At 46.5% G+C, this 21,967-nt stretch overlaps 2 protein-coding genes across 2 annotated transcripts; one reads left to right on the top strand and one right to left on the bottom strand.

Annotated features, from left to right (window-relative positions):
* The first annotated feature begins 8,244 nt into the window (after positions 1 to 8,244).
* Positions 8,245 to 10,729, top strand: RPS19BP1 (ribosomal protein S19 binding protein 1). Its single transcript, XM_084206166.1, has 4 exons — positions 8,245 to 8,348; positions 8,441 to 8,581; positions 8,881 to 8,978; positions 10,064 to 10,729. Exons 1-4 carry the CDS (start codon positions 8,300 to 8,302, stop codon positions 10,196 to 10,198), a joined length of 423 nt encoding a protein of 140 aa, XP_084062292.1. The 5' UTR covers positions 8,245 to 8,299; the 3' UTR covers positions 10,199 to 10,729.
* Positions 10,730 to 18,689: 7,960 nt separating this feature from the next.
* Positions 18,690 to 21,515, bottom strand: ATF4 (activating transcription factor 4). Its single transcript, XM_084206371.1, has 3 exons — positions 21,294 to 21,515; positions 20,144 to 20,458; positions 18,690 to 19,621 (listed from the first exon to the last, which is right to left on the bottom strand). Exons 2-3 carry the CDS (start codon positions 20,358 to 20,360, stop codon positions 18,774 to 18,776), a joined length of 1,065 nt encoding a protein of 354 aa, XP_084062497.1. The 5' UTR covers positions 20,361 to 20,458; positions 21,294 to 21,515; the 3' UTR covers positions 18,690 to 18,773.
* Between the last annotated feature and the right edge of the window lie 452 nt (positions 21,516 to 21,967).

The following is a 21,967-nucleotide window of genomic DNA, read 5'->3' on the forward strand; positions in this document are numbered from 1 at the left end:
TTAGTGCTTGTGCTTAAAGCCTTACACTGTGCAGAGAGGAGAGATGGCTGAAAAAGAAAGAAGGGAGGAGAGACCCAAACATATCATTTCGAGAGACTCAGCTGCTTGGAGTCAAGAATAAACAGTAAAAATTCAGGTTGAACTGTCACCCTCCCACAGCCTCAGAAATTGCAGATCCTGTTTGGAGAAGCAAAAGCAGTAAAAAGAACCAGCAGTCAAGGAAGCAGGGAATAAGACAGGAAAAGATAAAAAACAGCTATTACAGAGAGAGAGCAAAGGAAGGGGAAAAATGGAGAGAGAAAAAAATTACAGAAGCAGAATGCAGAGAGAGAGGCCTGGCACTACATGAATGCAGCATGCCAGCCCCTGAATAGAATATCTTCCCTTGAGCTGAGATGCCTCACAAGTAAGCAATTCTGAAAAAAATGCCAGAAATTAGGAGGCCACAGTGTGTGTTGCAGCTATAAACATCCAGTCCTTCAAATCTGAAGGGAGTAGGGAACAGCAGGGGAGATGTTCCACCTTTAGGAGGTGAAGCAGGGACATGCATGACATCGCTGCAGCCATGGGAAGATCAGGCTGTGCCAGCAGAGGACAGAGCAGGCAGGAGCTGCAGCAGCAGCAGGCAATGCTGCCCCAGCTCCCCTGGCTCAGCTCTGCACCAAGCAGCACAGACATCCTCTAATGAGGCCTGCCTAAGGCAGCAAAACCTGTGATGGCCCCAGCCCACCTCCTGTCTGTCTCCAAACCCTTAATAATTGATGACAAGCATAACCAGCTAAACTTTGCTGCATTCTGAGCCAGCTTCGGGGCTTGTAAACATTTTAAGGAGCGGAGAGGCTGGGAACAAAACACAGAGCCTTCCTCCTCATTGTCACTGCTTTGAAAGCAGCCATGTTCAGCAGCCATTGACATTCCCAATTTCACATCTATACACCATGAGGACACAAGCTCTCAGCTCTAATGCAACATCTTCTCTATGCATTTCCAGGCTCTTTACATGAGAAATCAATAATTCCACTGTAACCAAGACAAAATACATCCCCCTGGAAGAAACAAGATGTTATTTCATCAAAGTCCACAATAGTTCCAAAACAGAGAACCACTATTGCCTTTTTACAAATCCTCTAGTTAAAGAGTGTTACACAATTAACCTTACCCCAAAATCCTCATTTCAGTTTCTGTCCATTGTCTCTGTATTCAGTAGGGAACTTTCTTGGTGAATTTCTCAGATTGTGGCATAGAAGACCTGTATTTCTGACTAAAAAACAAAAGAAAGTCACAAAGCAGGAATCGAACAAAGTAAGGAAGGAATGATGAGTAAATGGACAGCCAAAAGTTAAACAAAAGAAGCCAGGTGTCAACCAGGGAGGTCAGTCTGCAATTTAAAAAGGAAAGATCAATTCTAGAAGCATGAAAGGAAAAAGAAAAATAAATGGGCTGAAGTCCAGAGGCAAGAAAGCGAAAAACTAAAGCAGGTAACAGTCCAGTGGCTTGAAGCTGATTTAAAAGGAAAACAGAAGTCCTGGTATGTCTCAGCACAAGCCACAGTAGAGACAGCCACAACGCACAGAGTATCACCATATAATTTCAGAAAGCTGCAACCCATTTGTCCTTACAGAGTAACACCGCACCACATCAGAAGGCTTCAGGCACCTACCCCTACAGAGTAACATCAGCTCACACCACAGGGCTGCAAGCATCTGCCCTTCTTGCGTGCTCTTTTTTTTCTTTCTTTCTTTTAGCCCAGCCTTTTATACCCTCATGTCCATGCATTGCACCTGTGTGCCCTGTGTTCCCTTTGGTCGGTGCACCTGGGCACTCCATGGCTCATGGCTTTCAATGCTGCTCACCTGTTTCTCACAGCTGGAGCCCATTGGGGATGAGGCTCAGCCACAGCCCCACTCCCAATCACCACAAGATGTACCTGCACTGGTAAACTTGGAGTCTCAGATGCTGATGGAAGTCTCACCAAACCCACACTAACTGTAAGTTCCAAAATAACAAGGGAAGACACCCTGGAAGAATCTGCAAAGACTTCTATGAAACAGCTCTAAACTTCTTATCCAGCACTACCAGTGACACAAAACCACAAAAATTAGCAAGTCAGATCCCCAATAAGCGAGATAGGGGCCTAAATCTCTCAAGTTTTCAGTAGTTCCCAATGTGTACATGTGGTAGTAAGTGTTGACCACAATTTACTCACTTTTCTACAATGCTTTTCATTCAGCCTGAAAATCTACAAAGCAAACTTGTACTGTCTCCAAGCCCTGCCTTTGCCCCTTCCTGTGTCTGCCATCTGTTACACCTGTTCTTACGCATTTAGCAGTTCCACAGCTCCTGTATATTTTGTTCACTCACACCCATCCCTGCTCCTAAGGATCTTTAGCATGTCCTCCTAGGTTCTTAGGGAAAGAGAAAAACAACTACAGCAGGATAGGTTTATGTCTTTCAAACTGAGGGTGACAGAGGCACTGAGGTTTTCTCCCAGAGCCAATGCTGCAGGAATGAAGTAAGTGGGGAGGGTAGGAGGAAGACCCAGAAACCATGTCCATGGCCCACAGAAGGAACAGGGCAAAGTCAATCATTCTGAGCCCTAGGATCCTTCTACTCTTTCATCCTTTTGACATTTAAGGACAGCAGTGGGAAAGAGAGAGAAATCATTCCCCTCCAGCTGCAGAACTGTTTTGCCTGCTCCACTCTAGGAGGTGTGCAAGACCAGCAGATGCTCTTCTGAAGAGAGTTTTCCCTTCAGGGAAAAATAGAAAGCATGAGGGCACTGGACTTTCAGGCATTTTTGTGAGTCTGGATTCTAAAATCCATTTTTCTGGCCACAAAATCCTTGTGACACCAACTCTGTATTTTATGTAAATTATTGCTAGCAAAGTGCTTTCTTCTGGTATTCTAAGCCCTGAAGAAGGGCTTGTTTGTTTTTTGGGGTTTTTTTCCAAACACAACATTTTATGTACTTAAAAATACTTCTTCTATCTACAAAGTGGGCTCTTTGAGCTACTGATGCTTATTCTCTTTCCATTTGGAGTAAAAGAAAACAACAGGGAGAGGACAAGGATGTCAAGAGTTGCTTAATCTTTGTGCTTCCTTTTCTCTTCTGTGTAGGACATCTCTTTCAGGGGCAGAGTTCATTTCTTGCTACAGCATCTTGTACAGTGGGAAGCTGATTTAATCTGCTCCAGCATTATCCACAGACCTGTGAAAGGCAGAGCCAGATTCTTGGTGAACTGGAATAGGTCACTGAAAAGTGAATGAAGAGATAGATACCTGCACTGGATTAAAAAAAAAAAAAAAAAAAAAAAAAAAACCAAACAAACCAAACAACAGAATAAAAGTCAGTCTAAAATAACTAGATAAACTAGATATTATCTAGTCTAAAATAACTAGATATTATCTAAAATTTCTGTCAGTCTAAAATAACTAGATATTATCCATGCAAGTGTATGAATCAAAGCCCTTGTTCAAATTCAGTAGGCTGGAAAGTTAAATTGCTTTTCAAAGGCATGTCACACTGTTAAAGGACAAAGGTTCCTGTGCAGTTGAGGTACAGTGATCCATGGCTCTTTGTCAGAACGGTGACCACAGCACAAACTGCTTCAAGTTGGCAAACACAGCTAAATATTAATGACAGTAGCATGGGGTATTGCTGTTCAAGAGAAAATACAGAATATGGGAAGTGGTAAAACTGGACAGCTGCTTAAAGCAAAGCACATTCTTTAATCCACATATGAAGAAACATGCTGAGGTGAAAATCTGCTGTAAATTAGCCAGAAAATCAGTCTGATTAATTTGGAAGAGACAATACAGATATATGTGTCAGTGTGGATCATACCAGCTGTTCAGACATCCGGATCCCATTTCCCAAAATCATAAAACTGTGGTTTTTTAAAAAGCCCGAAACTAAATAAATACTTGTGTTTGTTATATTTTACTTCTAATGCTGCCCTTAGCTTCTGTCTTCTCACATCCTTCAAACATTCCTTCAGACTGAGACTCCTACATAACCCCCTGAATCCAGAAGCTGGAACATAAAGTAAAGAGCAAACAGACAGCTATTATGAACTGCTACAGACAGCAGTATGATTAGACATGAATATCAGGTACATCTTTGTTAGCTTGTAACACAGAATAATAAGGTGGAACAAGCTAAATCAGATGTCTTCCAAAGCACAGAATTGTGGGGAAATAATAGTTGTTCCAAGATGAACCAGGAACTTTAGCTGCATATTTGAGCAGGAAAAAAATATCATTTCTCAATGCCATAAGAAAGCAAGCAGAAAGTGAACTGATAATATTCACATATGGAAGTTACTTAAAACTCCAACTGATCTGTAGGCTGGGTTATTTAGTACTTGAAAAGCCAAGTTACCCACTGAGGTACCCAATGAGATTTAAAGAAAGAAATAAAACATGAACATTAGTGTCAGGAAGCTTTTGAAGACATCTTAAATCTCAGAAAGAAGGGCATTCTCCATTGGAAATGCAGCACCTGTGGCTTTTGCCATCTAAACTGAGATTATTCAGGCTCTAAGATAGTGATTTATTTGGATGTTATACATTTAAATGAAGAACATTTAGCATTCATTCTGTCCCCAAAGAGGTAACTGAACTGATTTTTGAGGGATTGCAAAGCAATGAAATTTTAATTTGATTCATCTTGGACGAAATTTTAATTTGAATAGAAGCCTTAAAACAGTATAATGCAATACTGACCTTTTTTTTTTTTTTTTTTTTTGTACTGACATAGACAATGTTTCATAACATTAAGTTTTTAATAGTACATACTAGTCTGGAAAAAGCTATTTGTAAGGTCTGCTCAGTTGCATTCAACAGTGACTGAGTAAAAGAAAGACATAGTTAAATGTATATATCATGATGACACAAGGGGCATATCACCACTGAGAGACTGATAAAGCCATGGAAGCTCCTGTAAAGAGAAATATAGCATTTCATATGCTGTGTTCAGCACAAAGCAGATTTATCAGAAACAGGCAGTTGACTTAATCTAAGGTCAGCAGAGGATATTTTACAGTTTACAACATGGAGAAGACATGATGTGATCCAAATGCCTACATTCTACAGTTATAGTAGAAGTAGCATATACTACACAGGCAAAACCCAGTTCTTATTAAGAGATGATTTTACATTCCTAATATAAGCCAACAAATTTATCCTGTTTAGCAGTGCAGGGAACAGATATGAGCATAATTCTCTATTAAGGCCAAAGAGCAAAGGAAGACTCTGCACCTGTGTCTGCATGAGTGTGGCAGGTGTTGGTTGTACCAGAGTCACCCAGCAGGAACAGGACAGATGCTGAAATCACCATTTTTGGTAAGACCAAGCACAGCTGCCTCCAGAATGCAGTCAGGAGAAACAGCTACAATCATGCCCTGAGAAAAGCTGCCAGAACCTGTTAAAAGGAGATGAAGAAATGTAATGTATTAATAATAGGTATGTGATTTCACCACGTATTAAAACCTCACAGCCTATGTCAGACCAGGATCTTTGGCAACAGATCCAAGCCCGGGGAATATGTCAAACCACAAAGTGTGTATCCATTTAACCTCTTGGTGAACTAACCAATTTCAAGAGCCTGGCCAGACTCTGAGGCAGGAGACTGTGAATAAAGTAAAAGAGCCTTGCCTTCCCTCTTCAGCAAAGTGACCCCTGTGTGCTCATTAAATTTTATTCTGCAGGTAATTGCTGACTAAAATCACAGCAAGTCTGCACCCAGCCTTGCTGGTCAAAGGAAGAGTTGCCTGCATTATGGGTCCTTGCTACTGAAGGCATTTAATAAGGAGGGACTCAGATTTTCTGAGACACCTACATAACTGAGAATGCTATTAATTAGCACAACAGAAATGGAAATGAGATGGTAATGATTTACTTTTGAGGTAGAAAAGGGGATATGTGTTCCATGAACTGGATAATACATCAGTGCAGCTTCTATCACACTGATTTGTTAAACGTATTTTGCAGTGTTGGTTAAAAAAAGGTGTTTTTCCATTAGATGCTTGCATAAGGTATTTATGAGGTTGCACCACTCTGACACAAAGCATGTGTAACAATGTATTAGGTGTTCCTAATAAATTATACAAACATGGTGTTTAATCAGTAGAATAAGCTGTCTTGAATATACTGTGTGATATGAAACCATGAGCAGCTTACACAGAACCTGTAAGTTGTATTTTAGAAGCTAAAAGAGAGTGTTTGACGGATGAAGTATTTTGAAAATACCTTCCCATGGCATTGGCAGCTATCATTTATCTCACTCTGACCAAGATGAAGATAATATGCATATACAAGCAGCAACGACTTTTCTGCTGACTATAATATTCTTTATTGCTTTCTTCAATTTCAGCTATAGGCTATTAACTCATAGCTTGTTCAGCTTCTTCACAAAGCTACAATAACCTCTTTGTGAGCTTTCACACAACTGGAAGGACAAATCTGGCAGGGAATAAGAGCTGAACAAGTTGAATTTTCCATCAGCTACTAACAGAAGACAAGAAAATGGAGAAGTGTTCTGCTTTACATATCCAGTGACTGTCCCCCCAAATCAATTTCAAAAAATATAGTTCGTCAAAGGGAAAACTAGGAGTGAGAAGTGACATGCTGAACAAGCAGTAAATGGTTAATGTTCCCCAGCTCTGAAGCCAGGAATAGGCACCACGTAAGTCCTGTCCAGAAAAATGAATTAGCAGCACTAGCGGAAGCTGACACAGGATGCTGATATCCATCCAGGGAGGGATTCAGAAGAGGAGGAACAATGAAAGACAGGCATTGAGGTGACATCTGCAGGGGCTGGAGAACAATTTCCAGAGAATGACTGTCTTTTAATACACAGAGGTTTAACTGTTATTGGTCCCTGTTACAGATCATTACTATGAGAAACAATGAGAGCCATTTGTATCCCCTTCTCCCTGCAGGACACGTCTGAGGGAAAATAAACCGCTTTCCTCCTCCAGTGTCAGCTTGTTACTGGCAGCACTAGCTATAATTGAATAAGCTTTATTCAAATGATAGCTAAATTTAGCAGATATTAGCATGAAGTCTCTAGAGGGGTGAAAACTGGAGAAGAAAGCTTTAAACAAATAGACTAAAGTAACCCTGAATAATATATGCAATTTATGGCAGAGTCAACCTCTCAGCCTGATGAGTCTAGCACAGTTAAATCTGGATTTTGGGGCTTGCTGAGACAAAATATGACACCACCCCCTTTCCTCCTGGCCTGTGATGACCCCTGAGAGGGCAGGACCCCTTGTGGTGTCCACAAAATCAGATTCATTGCCTAGTGTGCAACCAGCCAATAATTAATTACACGTTTAGGAGAGACTTGATTATTTATTTCAGAGTTCTGTGAGCCCAGGTGATCAGTGACATTCCCCGAACCAGCACACCCACCAGACTTTCCACACCATCATTTATATGCAGAACTTGAGGGTTTGTAACTTTCCAATTACAGCCCCTGTGTTGTGATGAGTTAGTCGGAGTAATTACATAACTCCAGTTAATTTCTCTGCAGGCTCGGGGGAAGGGCCTTCACCTGGCCAGGGGTCTTTTTGACCTTTCAGCATGACTTCTAGTACTACAGGGAACACACGTGGACCTTGAGTAGTTTGCCAAGTTAGTAATATATACATAGACATGCATCAACATCTTGATTTACTACATCCTAAAAGGTTGTTAGTTCCAGGATATCCTTGAGTATGGGATACTAACTGCTATCTGTTCTACTGATACAGAACATCCTGGCTATCTACATCCTTACAGTCTGTTTGTTCCTGGATATCCTTGACTAAGGGATGATGGCTGCTGCCTGTTACACCGATTAAACTTTTTTTCTTGCTGATTAACAATGAAAGTATTCAAAGATCGTACATCAAAGAACATCCTGATTTAAGATGATCTGGATATTCAAATAACTTAGCCCCAGTCCCTGCCAAGTGAGGGTCACCTAAAGCAGATGACACAGGAACACATCCAGATGATTTTGAATGTCTCCAGAGAAGGAGACTCGGCGACCTCCGCGCGCTCCGGCGCTCTGCCGCCCTAACCGCGGGGAAGTTCTGCCTCGTTTCGAGGAGAAAATGCCTGTGTTTTAGCTGACGGCCCCTGCTGTGTCCTGCGGCCGGGCGGCACCGGCAGGATCCCGTTCCCCGCTGCCGGCCCTGGCCCGCCGCCCGCCCCTCACGGCCGGGGTGCGCGTGCCCGCCCTCGGGGGTGCGCGTGCCCGCCCTCCGGGCCGCGCGGGGCGCTGCGGGGCCGGGCGCGAGCGGGCGCGGCCATGTCGGCATCGCTGCTGCGCCGCGGCCTGGAGCTGCTGGAGCCGCCGGGTGAGCCCGCGGGGCCGGGGCTGGCCGGGCGGGCGGGCGGAGGGGCGCTCCCCGGTACGGCTGCGGTGACTCCGTCCCTCTTCCCGTTGCAGGCCGAGCGAAGGCGCCGCCGGGACTCCAGCGAGGCCGGGCCGGCCCCAGGGCGGCGGGCGCGGCGAGGCGGAGGAAGAGGGCCCCGGAGCCCGGCAGGAACAAGGCCACGGTGAAGGGCAGAGTCGTGAAGTCGGCGATAGGTGAGTCCCGACCCCTCCACAGCCCTCGCACCGGAGACCTTTGTGGTGTCCCGTAGCCACGCTGCCGGTTGCTGTATCCGTCCCGTCCCGTCCCGTCCCGTCCCATTCTCCTGCATGCCCTCTTGGTGTCGCTCACTTCAAACACCGCCTCGTTTATGGGCGCACCCCTATCTATCCCTGAGCTGTGGCGGTGTCTTTCTCTTCTTTCTCCCGGGACTTTGCTGATCCTCCTTTGTCTCTCTTTGTGAGCTGCCTGGATGAGCAGCTCATGAGTTTTGTTACTTTCTGCTTTGCCCCAGAGGAGTACCATAAGAAGAAGCCTGTGAATCACTTGAGAGAAAACCTGCAGTACATGCTAAAGGGACGACTTGTTGCAGACAAAGCTGTCACAGAACAAGTAAGACTAATTTCTGTTTGGGATGGGGTGGTCTGTTTCCACTGAGGAACACAGGTGAATGGGAATCATCCCCAGATCTTCCAGATTTATACCTTACACAAGAGAGTCAAGTTTCTGTCTACAGATGGCCTTGAGGAATTTCTGTGTCCACTGGCAAAATAACTTAGTAAGATTTAAACTGATGTTGAAATGTTGCCCCCTATGATGTTCTCTGATACTAGTGAAAACCGTAGAATCATAGAATGGTTTGGATGGGAAGGGACCTTAAAAGATCATCCAGTTGATCATCCACCCTGCCATGGGCAGGAATGCCACCCACTACATCAGGTTCCTCAAAATATCCTGACAGCTGTTGGCTTTTCTTAATTACCAAGAATATTTCATAGTTTCAGCTGGCAGAGGTGCCCTGTCTAAACCTTCTCATTACTGTTGATCAAACTGGCCTTCTCCGTAGCTGGAGGCTGATTAACGAGGAAGCAGATGTGCTACTGGCTCATCTAATAGGAATTACTCAGCTTCCTAAATGGTGTTTCTCATAACTTGAGAATTTCTTGAATGGTCTTCCCCAAAAGGTAGCCTCATGCCAGGATTTTAAGAGAAGAACAGCTGATGGTGCTAGAATCTTGGGCTGTTTTTATGAGATGTAGGCTGGTAACTTACATAAACAAAGACAGTGGTTTAGGCCAGTGTTTCTCAGGCTGGAGATTGTGACAGGAGGTGACAATGTATTAGAAAGTGCTGAGGGAATTCCACCAACTTGTTGGTTTTTTGGCTTGTGTCATGGAGAGAGGGGATAAAAAAGAAGGTAATAGTTTCAGAAAGTTCTGAATTGAAATCGATGTTCTTATCTCTGTGACAATTACTAGAAGATAATTTTCATATTTGACTCCAAATAACAAGTTGGTATCTGCTGTTGTCCCAGTGGACCTGCATTGGTTAATGTCAGTGGTTTGCCTCTCACTTTTCTTTGGACATGCTCTGGAAAATAGCAGGGTTCTTGCAGAACAGCAGGGGTGCTGCAGGTGAGCTTGAAAATCACTGGATAACAATGGCTGTTGTTTTTTCCATTTCTGTATTGTCTGTAGGTTCTTGCTCAGAACAGAGGCAGGAAGTCCAAAGATCAGCCTCCAGAGAAGACAGAGAAGAAGAAGCCCGAAGGCACTGTGTTTACTGAGGAAGATTTCCGTAAATTTGAGAGGGAATACTTTGGGATCCCATAAACATCATGACAGGGATTCTTGCAGCTCCAGTCTTTCTGCAGCTTCTCCAGTCTGGCTCTCGGGCCTGGGCATTTCCTTGACGTTTTTGAGATGGCACATGGGGGATGTGCCTCTGTGTGGGACTTGCAGAGCAGCACTGCCTAGCACTGCCTAGAGCTTGATACTGGCCAGCTAAAGCCACAGAGGTGCTCTTGACTCTGAGGTGTGTTATCCTTATAACTATCTTCCTACAGCCAGCATGTCTTGCATTCTTGGTGTAGAAGGGTGGACCAAGCCAAATAAAAATCTTTTTCCCCTTCCTCAGGATATAAGGCTCCTGCTACCTGTGTTATTTGGCAGGGAGTGTTGAAAGTACTGTATCTGAATGGAGAAATGTTTTGAACCGGCATTAAGAAGGGAAGGATGCTTTGAAAGACTGTTAAACTTGAGTAACCCTGCAGTTTGGGTTCTGATTACAGCCCCTGTCAGGTCTGTCAGTCATTGCAAAAGGTTTTTATATGTAGTTTGATTAAATAATTGTTGCAGACTGTCTCTCTTTGCCTTTGTAGTAGTGATTATTATGACAGGTGATGAAGACAAGCCGTGTCATTGCTGTGATCTAAGCATTCCTCTCTTTAGGATGACTCAGTTGTGTGAGTGGCCTGTCCAATTCATGTTAACACATATGTTAAATCATCTCTCTGACATGCTTAGGCCTTCAAAGAGTGCAGCTTGGAATGGAGATGGCTCCTCCATTTTGGCTACTCACAATCTCCCCTTTCTCCAAGGAGGAGCTCTCATGCAGAGAAAGTGTCCTTTGAATGTTTATAGCTGAGTGTCCCACCAAGATACAGCCGTGCCATCAGGGCACCACTGCTGAGTGTTGCCAGGTCCTGTAGCCAGGAGGGCTTGTGACCCAGATGTCAGTCTTGGCATCAGATTAAAATCTGAGCATGACCTTTGGTGCTGGGTTGAAGGGAAGTTGTTTTCACTTAGACTGCCACTAAGTTCCCAGCTGTAACAAACAGAAGGCCCTGCAGGTGGGAGTGTTGTTCCAGAAACTTCCTTGCTAAACCACTCTAAATGTGCTTCTTGGGTGGCTCTGCCACTGCCTTATCCTGCCCCTTACCTAAAAAGATGGAAAATGTGTTCCCTTTTTTTCCCTTGGAGAAAAAAAACAGGTAAGGAGAAGGACTAAATGCCAAGCTTTGGTTAAACTCAGGAGTTGATTACAAGGGGCCTGTCTGACCTGAGCAGCAACTGCTTGATGCCAGCACAGGCAGGAATTCACTTATCCTTTCCCTGCCCTCTCATTATAGTTCCCGGTGCTGTCATTTTAACTCTGTGCCTCCTCTGTTGAGTTCTTTTCCTGCTGTCTGCATAGGAAGAAAGGTCACTTGGATATATGAGATCCAGACAGGGGAAATAAACAGTGAATGTACTGAAGTGTGTGTACTGGAAATTGGGTAATAGCACGTGGGAGGGGATTTCTTGTTAAAGGATCAGGTCCAACAATCTGCAGCCAGAATGCTAAGTATAGAACAGTTCAAAGAACAATTCCCTTTTTTTTTAGTTTGTTCTTACTTCCAAAAATTAAAAAAATGGGGGAAAAAAAAAGCTTCTTAAAAGAATGGAAGCACTATTTTTTGAAAAAATAGTTGAGCAAAATATATATTCAGCACGTCTCCCTAAAACTTCTGCACTGTGTGCCTGCTGCAGTGCATGTGAGCTGGCCTAACACAAGCAGCTCTGTGTGGAGCTGTCATGAGGATAATTAACTGTGTGAAAAAGCTGGCTATGCCACAACTTGGCTGAAGGAGGTAGATTTCTAGGGTGTTACTTTGTTTCAAGCCTTCATCTTCAGTATTTGGCATTTCCTATGACCCTACAGAAGTCCTTCATGTCCTTTCCTGCTCCTCCTCGACCCGTTCCTCCTACGCACCCTTGTTTCTGTGGTTGTTCAGCTGCTGGGCCCTTCTCCTGCAGGCTGAGGGAAGCAAAGCCATCCTTCTTGCTCCAGAAAAGGGCAGGAGGGTAATGCAGTTCAGTCTCTGCGCAAAACCCAGCCTGTTTGTTTGCAAATGTAAGCAACAGGAAAGCTCTTCTTTCAAAGCTAATGAGGAACTTTAAAGTGGGGCCCAGAGCAGTTCTCTGTGGGGATAATAACACCCAGATCAGTGGAGTTTCAAAATTGGGTGGCATCTCTTATTACTGGCTGGAAAGACTATTAAGGCTACCACAAGTAATCAACATAATTCTTGAGGCATTATGTTGTCAAGGGGAATAAAGCTACCTGGCAGACTGAATTTTGCCATTTGAAACGAAACTTGATTGTAGAGTCAATGGTTCCTTAAATAAATTAAACTTTATTTTTTGAGAGGAAGAAAAGCAGAAGTGAATGGTGGCTGATATAGATACCATCTGCAAGGGCAAACATCTAATATGTTGCAGCCTTGACTTTCTCCCTCTCTGGCAGGGTATGAGCTCCTAGGAAAGAAGAGCAATGCCACCTGAATACTGGGTAGGTAAGGACAGGCGGTGCCCCGTGAGGGGAACGTCTCCAAAGGAGAGGGAAGAACAGGTACCAGCCTGTTGCACGTGCCTGGTGTTAAGCTGAATGCAGGCACCTTCTCATACTCCCAGCTCTCTGTCTAGCCATGCCCAGAGGATGCCAGCTGTGCTGTGGCTACCTTGGAGCAACCGCCCTATCCCCATAAGTGGTTGAGGCCAGACAGAATAGGGGCTTTGAGCAACCTGCTCTAGAGGAAGATGTCCCTGCAGGGGGGTTGGAATGGGATGATGTCTAAGGTCCCTTCCAACCCAAACCATTCTGTGATTCCATAATCTTTGCTCTTTGCAGACAGACTTCTCCGCCCGATGGAAGAGACAAGAAGGGGTTAGGGAAGCAGCAACTGCCATGGCTGCTTTTCCTAGCTGGCCTCCAACCTGTTTCCCACGCTGGAAGCTGACGGGCTGCAGGCCACAGCAACCTTTGGACCTGCTGGACAGCATTTCTTTCCCGCACATCTGCAAGCGGTGGAGCAGGGACGTGTCCCACTGCTGCCGGGCCAACGCCGCGTGCTCGCTGAGCTCATCAGGCTGCTGGCTCCCTTCCCAGCTCTGCGACACCAGCTGAGCATCCTGCAGCAAAAAATAGAGGCAGCTGAGCTAGGGAATGGTGAGGGTGCCATCTTACAGGGCATCTCCACCCACACACAGCAGGGAGTCAGAATGGGCAGCAGTAGCAGCAGCTTTAACACGAGTGCAAATAAAAGCTCTGGAGTGTTATTAGTGTGGTAGAACCTTTCCAGGGAAACTGTTTAGAATAGTTCCCAGATGCTCAGCCTTGAGCTAGCTTAGTGTGGATAAGATTCATCGAGCCTCTTAATGGCCTATTGCTCCCTTGTTATGTGAATGGAAAGCAAAAAAAGGAAATTTGTTCCAGTGGGTACAAATTAATGCTAACCCACCCAGCCTCTGCTGTATCAGCAAGTCTCCACTTCCTTGCCACAGAAAGGAACAACAGCTACTACCAGCGCTGTGTGTGTGTCAGAGAGGGGAGGACTGCAAATGTAAACCAAGAAAACACGTTTGTTCAGGACACCAACTTCTTGCCTCTGAAATGACATAGCTGTAACAAACCTGGCTGCCAATGAACTTGCTCAGGCAAATGAGATTGAAAACACTGAAAAAGCTATAGGGGAAAATCAAGGGGTAGGGGGAGAGTCCTAAAAACTTTAGCCAGTCTTACCCTCTGGGGTTTTTTTCCATGACTGCTTTACATTTCAGTTCTGTTGATGATCAACACAGCATGAGCACTACAGCACTTACAGGCTCCTGAACGCTTCAGGAAGGGGGCTGGTTGATGTAAAAAAGGGTACGCAGCAGCAGGGCCTGAATAACTCAGAAAAGTTACAGCGAAAGGAAGTTCCTCTTTTTGAAACATAAAGACCCATCAATTCAAGTCAAAATGAGGAGTGGGAAAGAAGGCAGACTGCCTACTGCCTGCTTACAGCTCAAAATGTGCAACTCCAGCCAAGGCTGAAGGGTTGGTAGGTTGGAGAGGGATTAAAGGTTTGCATGTCTATCTGTAGTTATGTTAAATCAGATTAACAGAGCCAACCACTAACCGGTGCTGGTGGGGGACACAAAAAGCATGAAGATTGCTCTGCAGCTGTCTAGAGGGTTACACACACCTTTTTCTGAAGAAATAAGCTGTTAGCAGGGCTAAACTGTAACACAGCCAAGCTGGTCTGTCCTGAGCTGCAGTGTTTGCATGCCAGTAAGATCATTTATCTCCTTTAATGGGAGGCAAAGACCAGGGCTTTCTCCACCTGCCTGCACGCTGCAATGGAGACGCAGAGGAGTTTCAGGACGAGGAGATTCTCTGCCCTATATAAATTAAGCTGACGCATCTGTTGAGCCTGGAACTTGCTCCAGCCATTCCTTAAAAGGGTGTGTGTGTGCAAAAGAGAGGAAGAGAGCAGCTGAAGGAGAAGTGAGAGGTGGCTGGCCATCACTTGGAGAGCATGCCCCTCTGTAATAGGGAAACTGGAGCTTGTGGGTGCAGCCAGCTTCCTTCATTCAGTGACTTCATTCACTTCTGACACTGCATGAGTGCACTGAAAATAATGCAAAGACTGCATACCTGGGATACTGAGCAGCCAGAATAGTATTGCCTAGGTCAAGGGATTGAATTCCTCTGTTAATTCACAGGGCCTGAAGCATTTCAATGAAAAAGTCAGCAAAGGTGAGCACTACTGGCCCAGCAAGGGATGCCCATGTTAAGAACCCAAGATGGCCTTTGCACTGGAAATGAAGTGTAACAAGAGTTTATGTGCAGCACTGCACGGGAAGGCTGTGAATACAGCACAACAGAGGAAGGTAGGATATCCCCAGAAGCTACTAGGACCATACTGAGAAAAAATTAGTATGCACAAGATGGAAATTATGCCTATAGGAAGGACAATAGAGATCCTGTTTGTTGATTGGTTTTGGTTTTTTTTTTTCTTAAGGCCTAAGTCTATGGGAAGATTAAAAAAACTGGTATTCTTCTGGCCAAAAATGTATAGATTTCCCACCCACCAAAAAAGGCCACGAATGGACAATCACTGTGTGAAACTGCATCAGAATAAGCCACATTTTCTTTCTATAGTCCAGCTTGGGAGCAGTGGAGGAGCATTAATCTCCCAAAGGACAGCCTGTCCTTGCAGCTATTTCTGGGCTTTTTGCCAGGGCAAAAGCTATTTGAAAGATTTTATCATCATTCTTTCTTCATTCCCCAACACTGCAGCTGTGGATTTATTTTTGTAAGCTTGCTGCAAAGGTGCATCTGATTCTCCACACACGCATGTGAAGAAGTTATCTGCAGTGATGGTTTCCCCTTTTCCTTTTGAAAGAGAAGGGCATGCACCTGGGTCTCTCCAAAGGCAGGGTGGAGAGGAAGGTAGTTATAAATATTATGATAACATCAGAAACAAGCTTGTGAGAAGGGGCTTTGTGAGCAGCAAACTGTAGGTCGGTTGGTTATGCGGGGGAATATTGGATTGTTTACCACGAAGCACAAAACTGGCTGCGGGATTGGAGCCTGAGGGTCATGCACCCTGTGCACGTGAAGTCTACCTCACTGCCCTTAATTCAGAGGAAAAATAATTGAGACAGAAATCCCATCAGCTGTGCCAACTTCAGATTCAGCTTTTATATAATGAAGATTGGGGGAATTCTGCTGTTTCCAAGGATGTAGCAGAACTAGGCTCCTCCAGGGGTAGTTAAAGCCTGCATTTCATGCACTACAATCTAATTCTGGATATGGTATCATGCTCTATCCAAACTGCAAGGAATCAGTGGAAGAACATTTGCTCTGTGAGGCTGTGAGAAAAAGGAGAGAGCTCCTGCAGTTTGCAAAATCTAAAATCAGTTACTAGGCAGGAGGCTATCAGACGTTTTAGCCGTGTGGGCTGGAGCTTGTGACCGTGTCCTGGGTGTTCCTTGGCTCCTGCTGCAGGCTGGACACGCTGCTGGGCTGCAGAGCCAAGCGGCACGATGCTTACTGTGCCTAACTGAAGGCTGGAGGAAAAGTCTGGATAAAAAATGCAGAGGAAGAGTCAGCCCTGATCACCAGCCCCTGTAAAATCTTAACTAAGTTACTAAGTATGGAAACACAGCGTCATTTCAGCAGGCGTTGCAGGAGATTGCCATATGGGCTGCCTCTGCACAGCCACAGGCCCAGAGCCTCGGCAAGCACACACAGTGCTGACTGCTCTTGAAGGGCAGGTCAGAGCTTTCTGAGTCCCCTGCAAGGAGTAAAGCACACACACGGCTGCAGAGAACAAAGCAGCATGGATGCATCATGCATTCCTACTCACCTGTTCCAGCTCTGATCTTCCTTCCCTGGAGTGAGTGTCATTTGGTAAATTGGACCTGCATACCCTCTCCAGGGCTATAGAGACCAGAATCATGTACTTAGTGGCCAGCTCAGACACCGCCTCCTCCACCTGAAGAGCATCAATGTGGGCAAAAATTGGTTTTAGCCAAAGTGGCTCACCAACAGTCCTGCCAGGGCTACCAGGGCATTTATCCCCTCCCCACCCCACAGACAGGGGTGGGGAGGGGATGAATGTGCTGCCAATTTTTTCAGGCTTCAGGAGAACTGAGTAAGGGTAGAAGAACACGGGAGATGCTCCCTCAGCCCTGGCTGCTGCCAGGTGTAAGCAGAAGTTGCTATGGCTCTAAGAGAAGAGGAGGTGGTTGCCCTGTGGTGGGAAAGGGGGATCAGTATGAGGAGAGAGGGCTTTTCCCCTGCACAGGGAAGTCACCAGGCTCATAGACACTTTTCTGTGGCTCAACTGAGACCAAGCACAATGACACCTCAGATGCAGATTTGACCAAAATCTTGGGGCTTTTCTGCCTCTAATTACCTCCATCCCCAACCTGGCTGATGCAGCTCATTTGAAGGACACCCATTACATTGGTCTACCTCCTAAACCTCAACAGAGTCCTTTGTCCCTGCTTGCAGCCTCCAGTTTGCAGTGCATCCAATTCATACGGTACCTGGTCACCAGTGCCCTTACCCAGGGGGTTTGAGACTACTCAAACAAATTGTCTCATGACACCAAGGGGAGGATCTTAGTTATCCACCCCCTCCAGTGCGGCAGGAGCCCTACCTCCTGACCGGGAGCCTTCTTGTAATTTAAATAGAGCCAGGCACAGCTGTTAGCACAGACAGCTGCCACTGAGGGCCTGGCCCACTCAGCCCTCCACGGCAGCAACCAGCTCCAGCTGCCAGCAGCACCATCCCTCGGCTGGAGCAGCCTGGCACAACAGGGCCCCCAGCACACAGCCATTGACCCACCTCACCGAATGGCTTGGGCAAGGAGCAGGGATGAAGGACTGCAGCCCTAACTTGAGGGCTTAAAGAGCTCAAATGTCAGAGAGCACAACCCCCAGCAGGCTGCAACTGGAGAAACCATTCCCCAAGATTCCCTTAAGGACCTGTTCCCCTCCCCACTCCAGCATGACTGGAGCCCTGATGTCACTGAATGTGTGTGCCAGCCAGGCTCAGATGTCCAGCACCTGAGCCCAGCAGCTCAGGAAACCACGCTAGTGTCCACCTGCCAAGAGGATTAAGCAGTGTTAAATGGGGGTATCAGTGCCCAAAAATAAAAAAATTGAGTGTACATGTAATTAAAAATGGCACATCCCAAGTCCTTAACACGCAACACACCCACACAAACACAGGTGCTCCAGCACACCAGTACCCTCCCTGCACAGCTGAGGCAGGACTAGAGCTGATCTAGTTTTATGGACCAACTCAGCTATAGCCATGGTCAAGTAAAGGCACATTTATAGTTTTAGAACTTGACTCACCAGTGACTGGCTGAAGCCGACTTTCACACTGGTACAGGAACGTGACCCATCAGTAAGAGCACTCCAGTAATCCCAACCCCCTGGCCCAGTCCACACCAGTTTGGCAGGGCCAGGCAACAGCTCCTGCTCTGGTTTGGGCACTAGGGAGACCCACAGGCACGTGGGTTAACTGCGACCCAAGGGCAGTTAACACTGGTGCTTGCTCTGGACTTGTCTCCTAGCAAGCTTTCTTAAGCCACTGTTCTTAACTATTCTGTCCCTGGAGCCTTTTCCTCCCTTCAGAGAAATACCCACACCTGAAAAAAAGCACCTCCCACCGCATGCTATTACGGACCTTGAGTCTTCCATCAATTCTCTAAGATCACTTGTTTTAATGGGCTTACAAATTTGCTGAAAACCCCGAGGCACCTCAGTGTGATGCCCTTACATGTAAATTATGGAGGGGACAGGTAACTGAGACACTACACACACTCCAGTTCCAAGCACCCTGTGCACTTGCACTGCATCCACACCCAGAGCAAGCAGCACAAGTGACACACAGCACTCACCAGACACACAATAGCTTGTTGGGCTTGTACTTACACCTAGGTGTGGCTCAAGTCATGCTGGTTTTACAGGTACCACTCATCACACACCGTCATTGCACATTTACTACAAAATTATTTATTAGACAGCAATACACAGCTTTAGCAGGAAGCTTATATACATGCACACAACACTGCTGACTACCCTACTCGGGGACTCTAGCTCTTTTGCCCTTGGCCTTGCGGACCTCTTCTATCAGATCTTTTAAGTACTGAATTTCCTTACTAAGGGAATCTGCTTTCTCCTTCAGGGCCTGGTTCTTCTGCTCCAACTCTCTGCACTCCCCAGACAGTGCCTCCTGCTCTGCCCTCTTTTTCTGCCGGTAACGAGTGGCAGCAGTCTTATTCTGCTCCATCTTTTTTAGTTTCTTATCGATTTTCTTTTCTCCTTTGACCTTTGCTGACACTACCTTCTCTGCAGGATGATCATATGGTTTGGACTGCACAGAGCCACAAGGGGCATCTGCAGGGAACTGGTTGCCATTGGGGGATCCAAGTGAATTGGTGGGGCTGTGTTGGGGGGTTCCCAGGTAGGAGTCTGGGCTCATGCATATTCCACTATCATCAGAGTGGTTCTCATCCTCTTTCTCAGACTTGGTGATCACCATCACAACAGTGGGATACTCCCGCTTTCTTTCTCCTTCCAGAACATCCACTTCGCTTCCTAGCTCTAAACTAAATGAGTGGTCTGAAGTGGAAGTCAGAGACCCTGGGGAGAGGGGAAAAGACCAAAGGGAAGCCAACGGGGCCATTGGATCTGCTCCAACGGGGGATTCAGGGAGATGGGTGATTATGTTATTTATCAGTGGAAGTTCTTTGTTGTGAAATTCCTGGATGGTAGCATTAAATAGATCACACGTGTCTTCCAACGTGGCCATCAGCTCGTCTGGTGAGACGGTGGCTTCCAGATGTTCCATACCTAACAGGGCATCAAAATCAAATTCCTTCAGATCCATCTTCTCCACCATCCACTCCATGCCAGAGAAGGCATCCTCTGCACAATACAGAAAGTAAATCACCACTTCAGTAAACCATCACACAGTGCAACTCAAGCTAATGAAAACAATCTACCAGTTTATCATCTCAGCATCTTTCCTCTGTCATGTATTACAGCATAAAGAGTAAACCATCAGGAAAAGATACTCTTTCATTAAGCTCCTAAAAACTGCAGGGTACAATGTAACCAGCTATTGTGACATTCCAACCCTCTAATTTAAATACCTGAAGAATTCAGGGACATTCGCAATATACAACCATGCTTTCTTACTGTTACCTCTGCCAAGAAACAGTACCACTGAAAGCCAGTATGTTATTTCAAGGCCAGGACAAGAGGCACTTTACTATAACCAGCAACCGTGTGTAGGGCAAGCAGTGTAGCATACACTCCTACCAAGCCCAGGTAACACACGTAAGAAAGATTGCCTTCAGATTTAAGAAAACCTAGCAATTTGATTTCAACCGGAATGTTGTGGTACTATGTAATTGATGCCCTTTACAGAAGTAAGTAATGTCTTACCCTGACTGCTATCTATGGTGTTGCCTAAACTGTCCACAGCAAGCCAATTGGAGGAGACTGCCTTAGCCTTGTCGCTGGAGAACCCATGCGAACCGAGGGGCTCGGCCACCTCCAGGTAGTCATCTAGGAGTCCCAGACTTTCCTCAGCCACCGAACACGGCTGGCTGAAGGGGGATATTGAATCCCCCAACAGCATCTCGTTGTTCAAGAAGCTCATTTTCGTCAGCTTTTAATGCTTTGACGTCGAAGGATGTAGACAAGTAGAAGGTTTTTTCGTCGACTACAGCAATGCTGCTGTGCGATGCCGTGAAAAACCTGCGAACAGAACTTGCACCCATCAGTATTTGGTTCAACCAACATAGTTAATCTTTTCTACCAGGGCCACCTCAGGGAGCATGGCGGAACTTCACAATTATCTCACTTCTTTATTTCTGGGCTGCTGCGCGTCCCCCGCCTCCCTCGGGGGCCGGCCCCGCCCACCCGCCGCCATTTCGCGGCCCCACCGCCATTTTGTGCCCTGCCACGTTTCCAGCGCGGCTCCAGCTCCGCACAGGGCTGTGCGCCCGATGCCCAGGGCAGATTAACGCTACATTATTACAATACTTAACATTGCTACCGGAGCTAGATGAGTAACAACTCCAGTTTATCTAGCTGCGACTCCAGCACGTGGTCCTTTGACTCCAAACCCTACAACCTCCAATGCCCCATTTTCCCCTACATACAGCAGCGCTTTCCCTCACGAGAGCAAAGAGTCCCTCGTTGGGAAAGTCCCCGTAAGCCCACAAAAATCCCAGAAAATAAATATTACGTAATAAAATGACAGATTTTTTCGAAAGCAAGGTTTATTGAACGATAGGAATCGCAGACGCTCCTCGTAAATTCTTTTGATATGGCATTTCCTGCTATTTTTGACACTCGCCACACACGGGGGTACTGAGCTCTTATCTCCCCACCCCGCACCCATTTTGGCGTAACTAGGTAATTAGTGTATTCATTTGGTATACCTAGGGATTTCCCCCCGCTCGCCGTGAGAAACCAACTAACACCACACGCGCAATAAATCCACCCCAAAAGCCCACTTCAAGAAGGTAAGAGGGCGCCTATCAACACACAAGAGAGGGAGCAGCCGTCCCTCACACACGATACTCACGCCATGGTTGCAGATGCCGGGGGTGTGCTGAGGCCGCCGCCGCTGCTGCTGCGCCTGCTGCACTGGCCGATGCCGCCGCTGGCCCTGCCGCCTTAAAGAGCCATGGCGGCCAGGGGAGGGGAGGCTGCTCGTATCCGCGCCGCGCGGGAGGTGCTGCGCACACCGACAAAGCCACGCACACAACCTCCGATCGCGCCGACAGGAAACAATGAGGTGGCACCGGCGCTGCTCCGGTCTTATATATGACTCGTGTAGCCACACGAACTGCGGCTGTGAGGTATCCTTCCGCCAAGCGTCACCTGCCTGTCACCAGCAGCTCGGGGCCTATGCCCTGTCTTTCTGGGCTTCTCTCCTGCCCTTCTGCTACGACTTAAACACAGGAGCCGCCAACAAGACGCCACGGCTCCACGACGGGACAGTCAAGAAGGGACTATATGATGTATCCATGCGCCCTTGACAGCCCCACTTCGGGCGCGGCTGTGCCACGTGACCGGAGCGACTGAGGGCGCTCCCCCCGCCCCCCCCCCCGCGGGGAGCGTTGGGGGAGGGAGGGGGAATTTTACCCGCCAACAAAGACGCGGAGCTCGCACGGAAGACGTCACGCAGCTCACCACGTGGGAAGGGCGGCGCTCATTGGCTACGGGCGAGTCGTTCACATGCCCCGTGCGCTGTCA

This window comes from Fringilla coelebs (assembly GCF_963513975.1).
Source record: "Fringilla coelebs genome assembly, chromosome: 5".
In the NCBI taxonomy this organism is placed as follows: domain Eukaryota; kingdom Metazoa; phylum Chordata; class Aves; order Passeriformes; family Fringillidae; genus Fringilla; species Fringilla coelebs.

Coding starts and splice junctions, on each gene's coding strand:
- RPS19BP1 (XM_084206166.1), top strand. CDS start 8,300: ATGTCGGCATCGCTGCTGCGCCGCGGCCTGGAGCTGCTGGAGCCGCCG. Junction 8,582..8,880: donor AGTCGTGAAGTCGGCGATAG/GTGAGTCCCGAC, acceptor GCTTTGCCCCAG/AGGAGTACCATAAGAAGAAG. Junction 8,979..10,063: donor ACAAAGCTGTCACAGAACAA/GTAAGACTAATT, acceptor TATTGTCTGTAG/GTTCTTGCTCAGAACAGAGG.
- ATF4 (XM_084206371.1), bottom strand. CDS start 20,360: ATGAGCTTCTTGAACAACGAGATGCTGTTGGGGGATTCAATATCCCCC. Junction 19,622..20,143: donor CACCATAGATAGCAGTCAGG/GTAAGACATTAC, acceptor TGTATTGTGCAG/AGGATGCCTTCTCTGGCATG.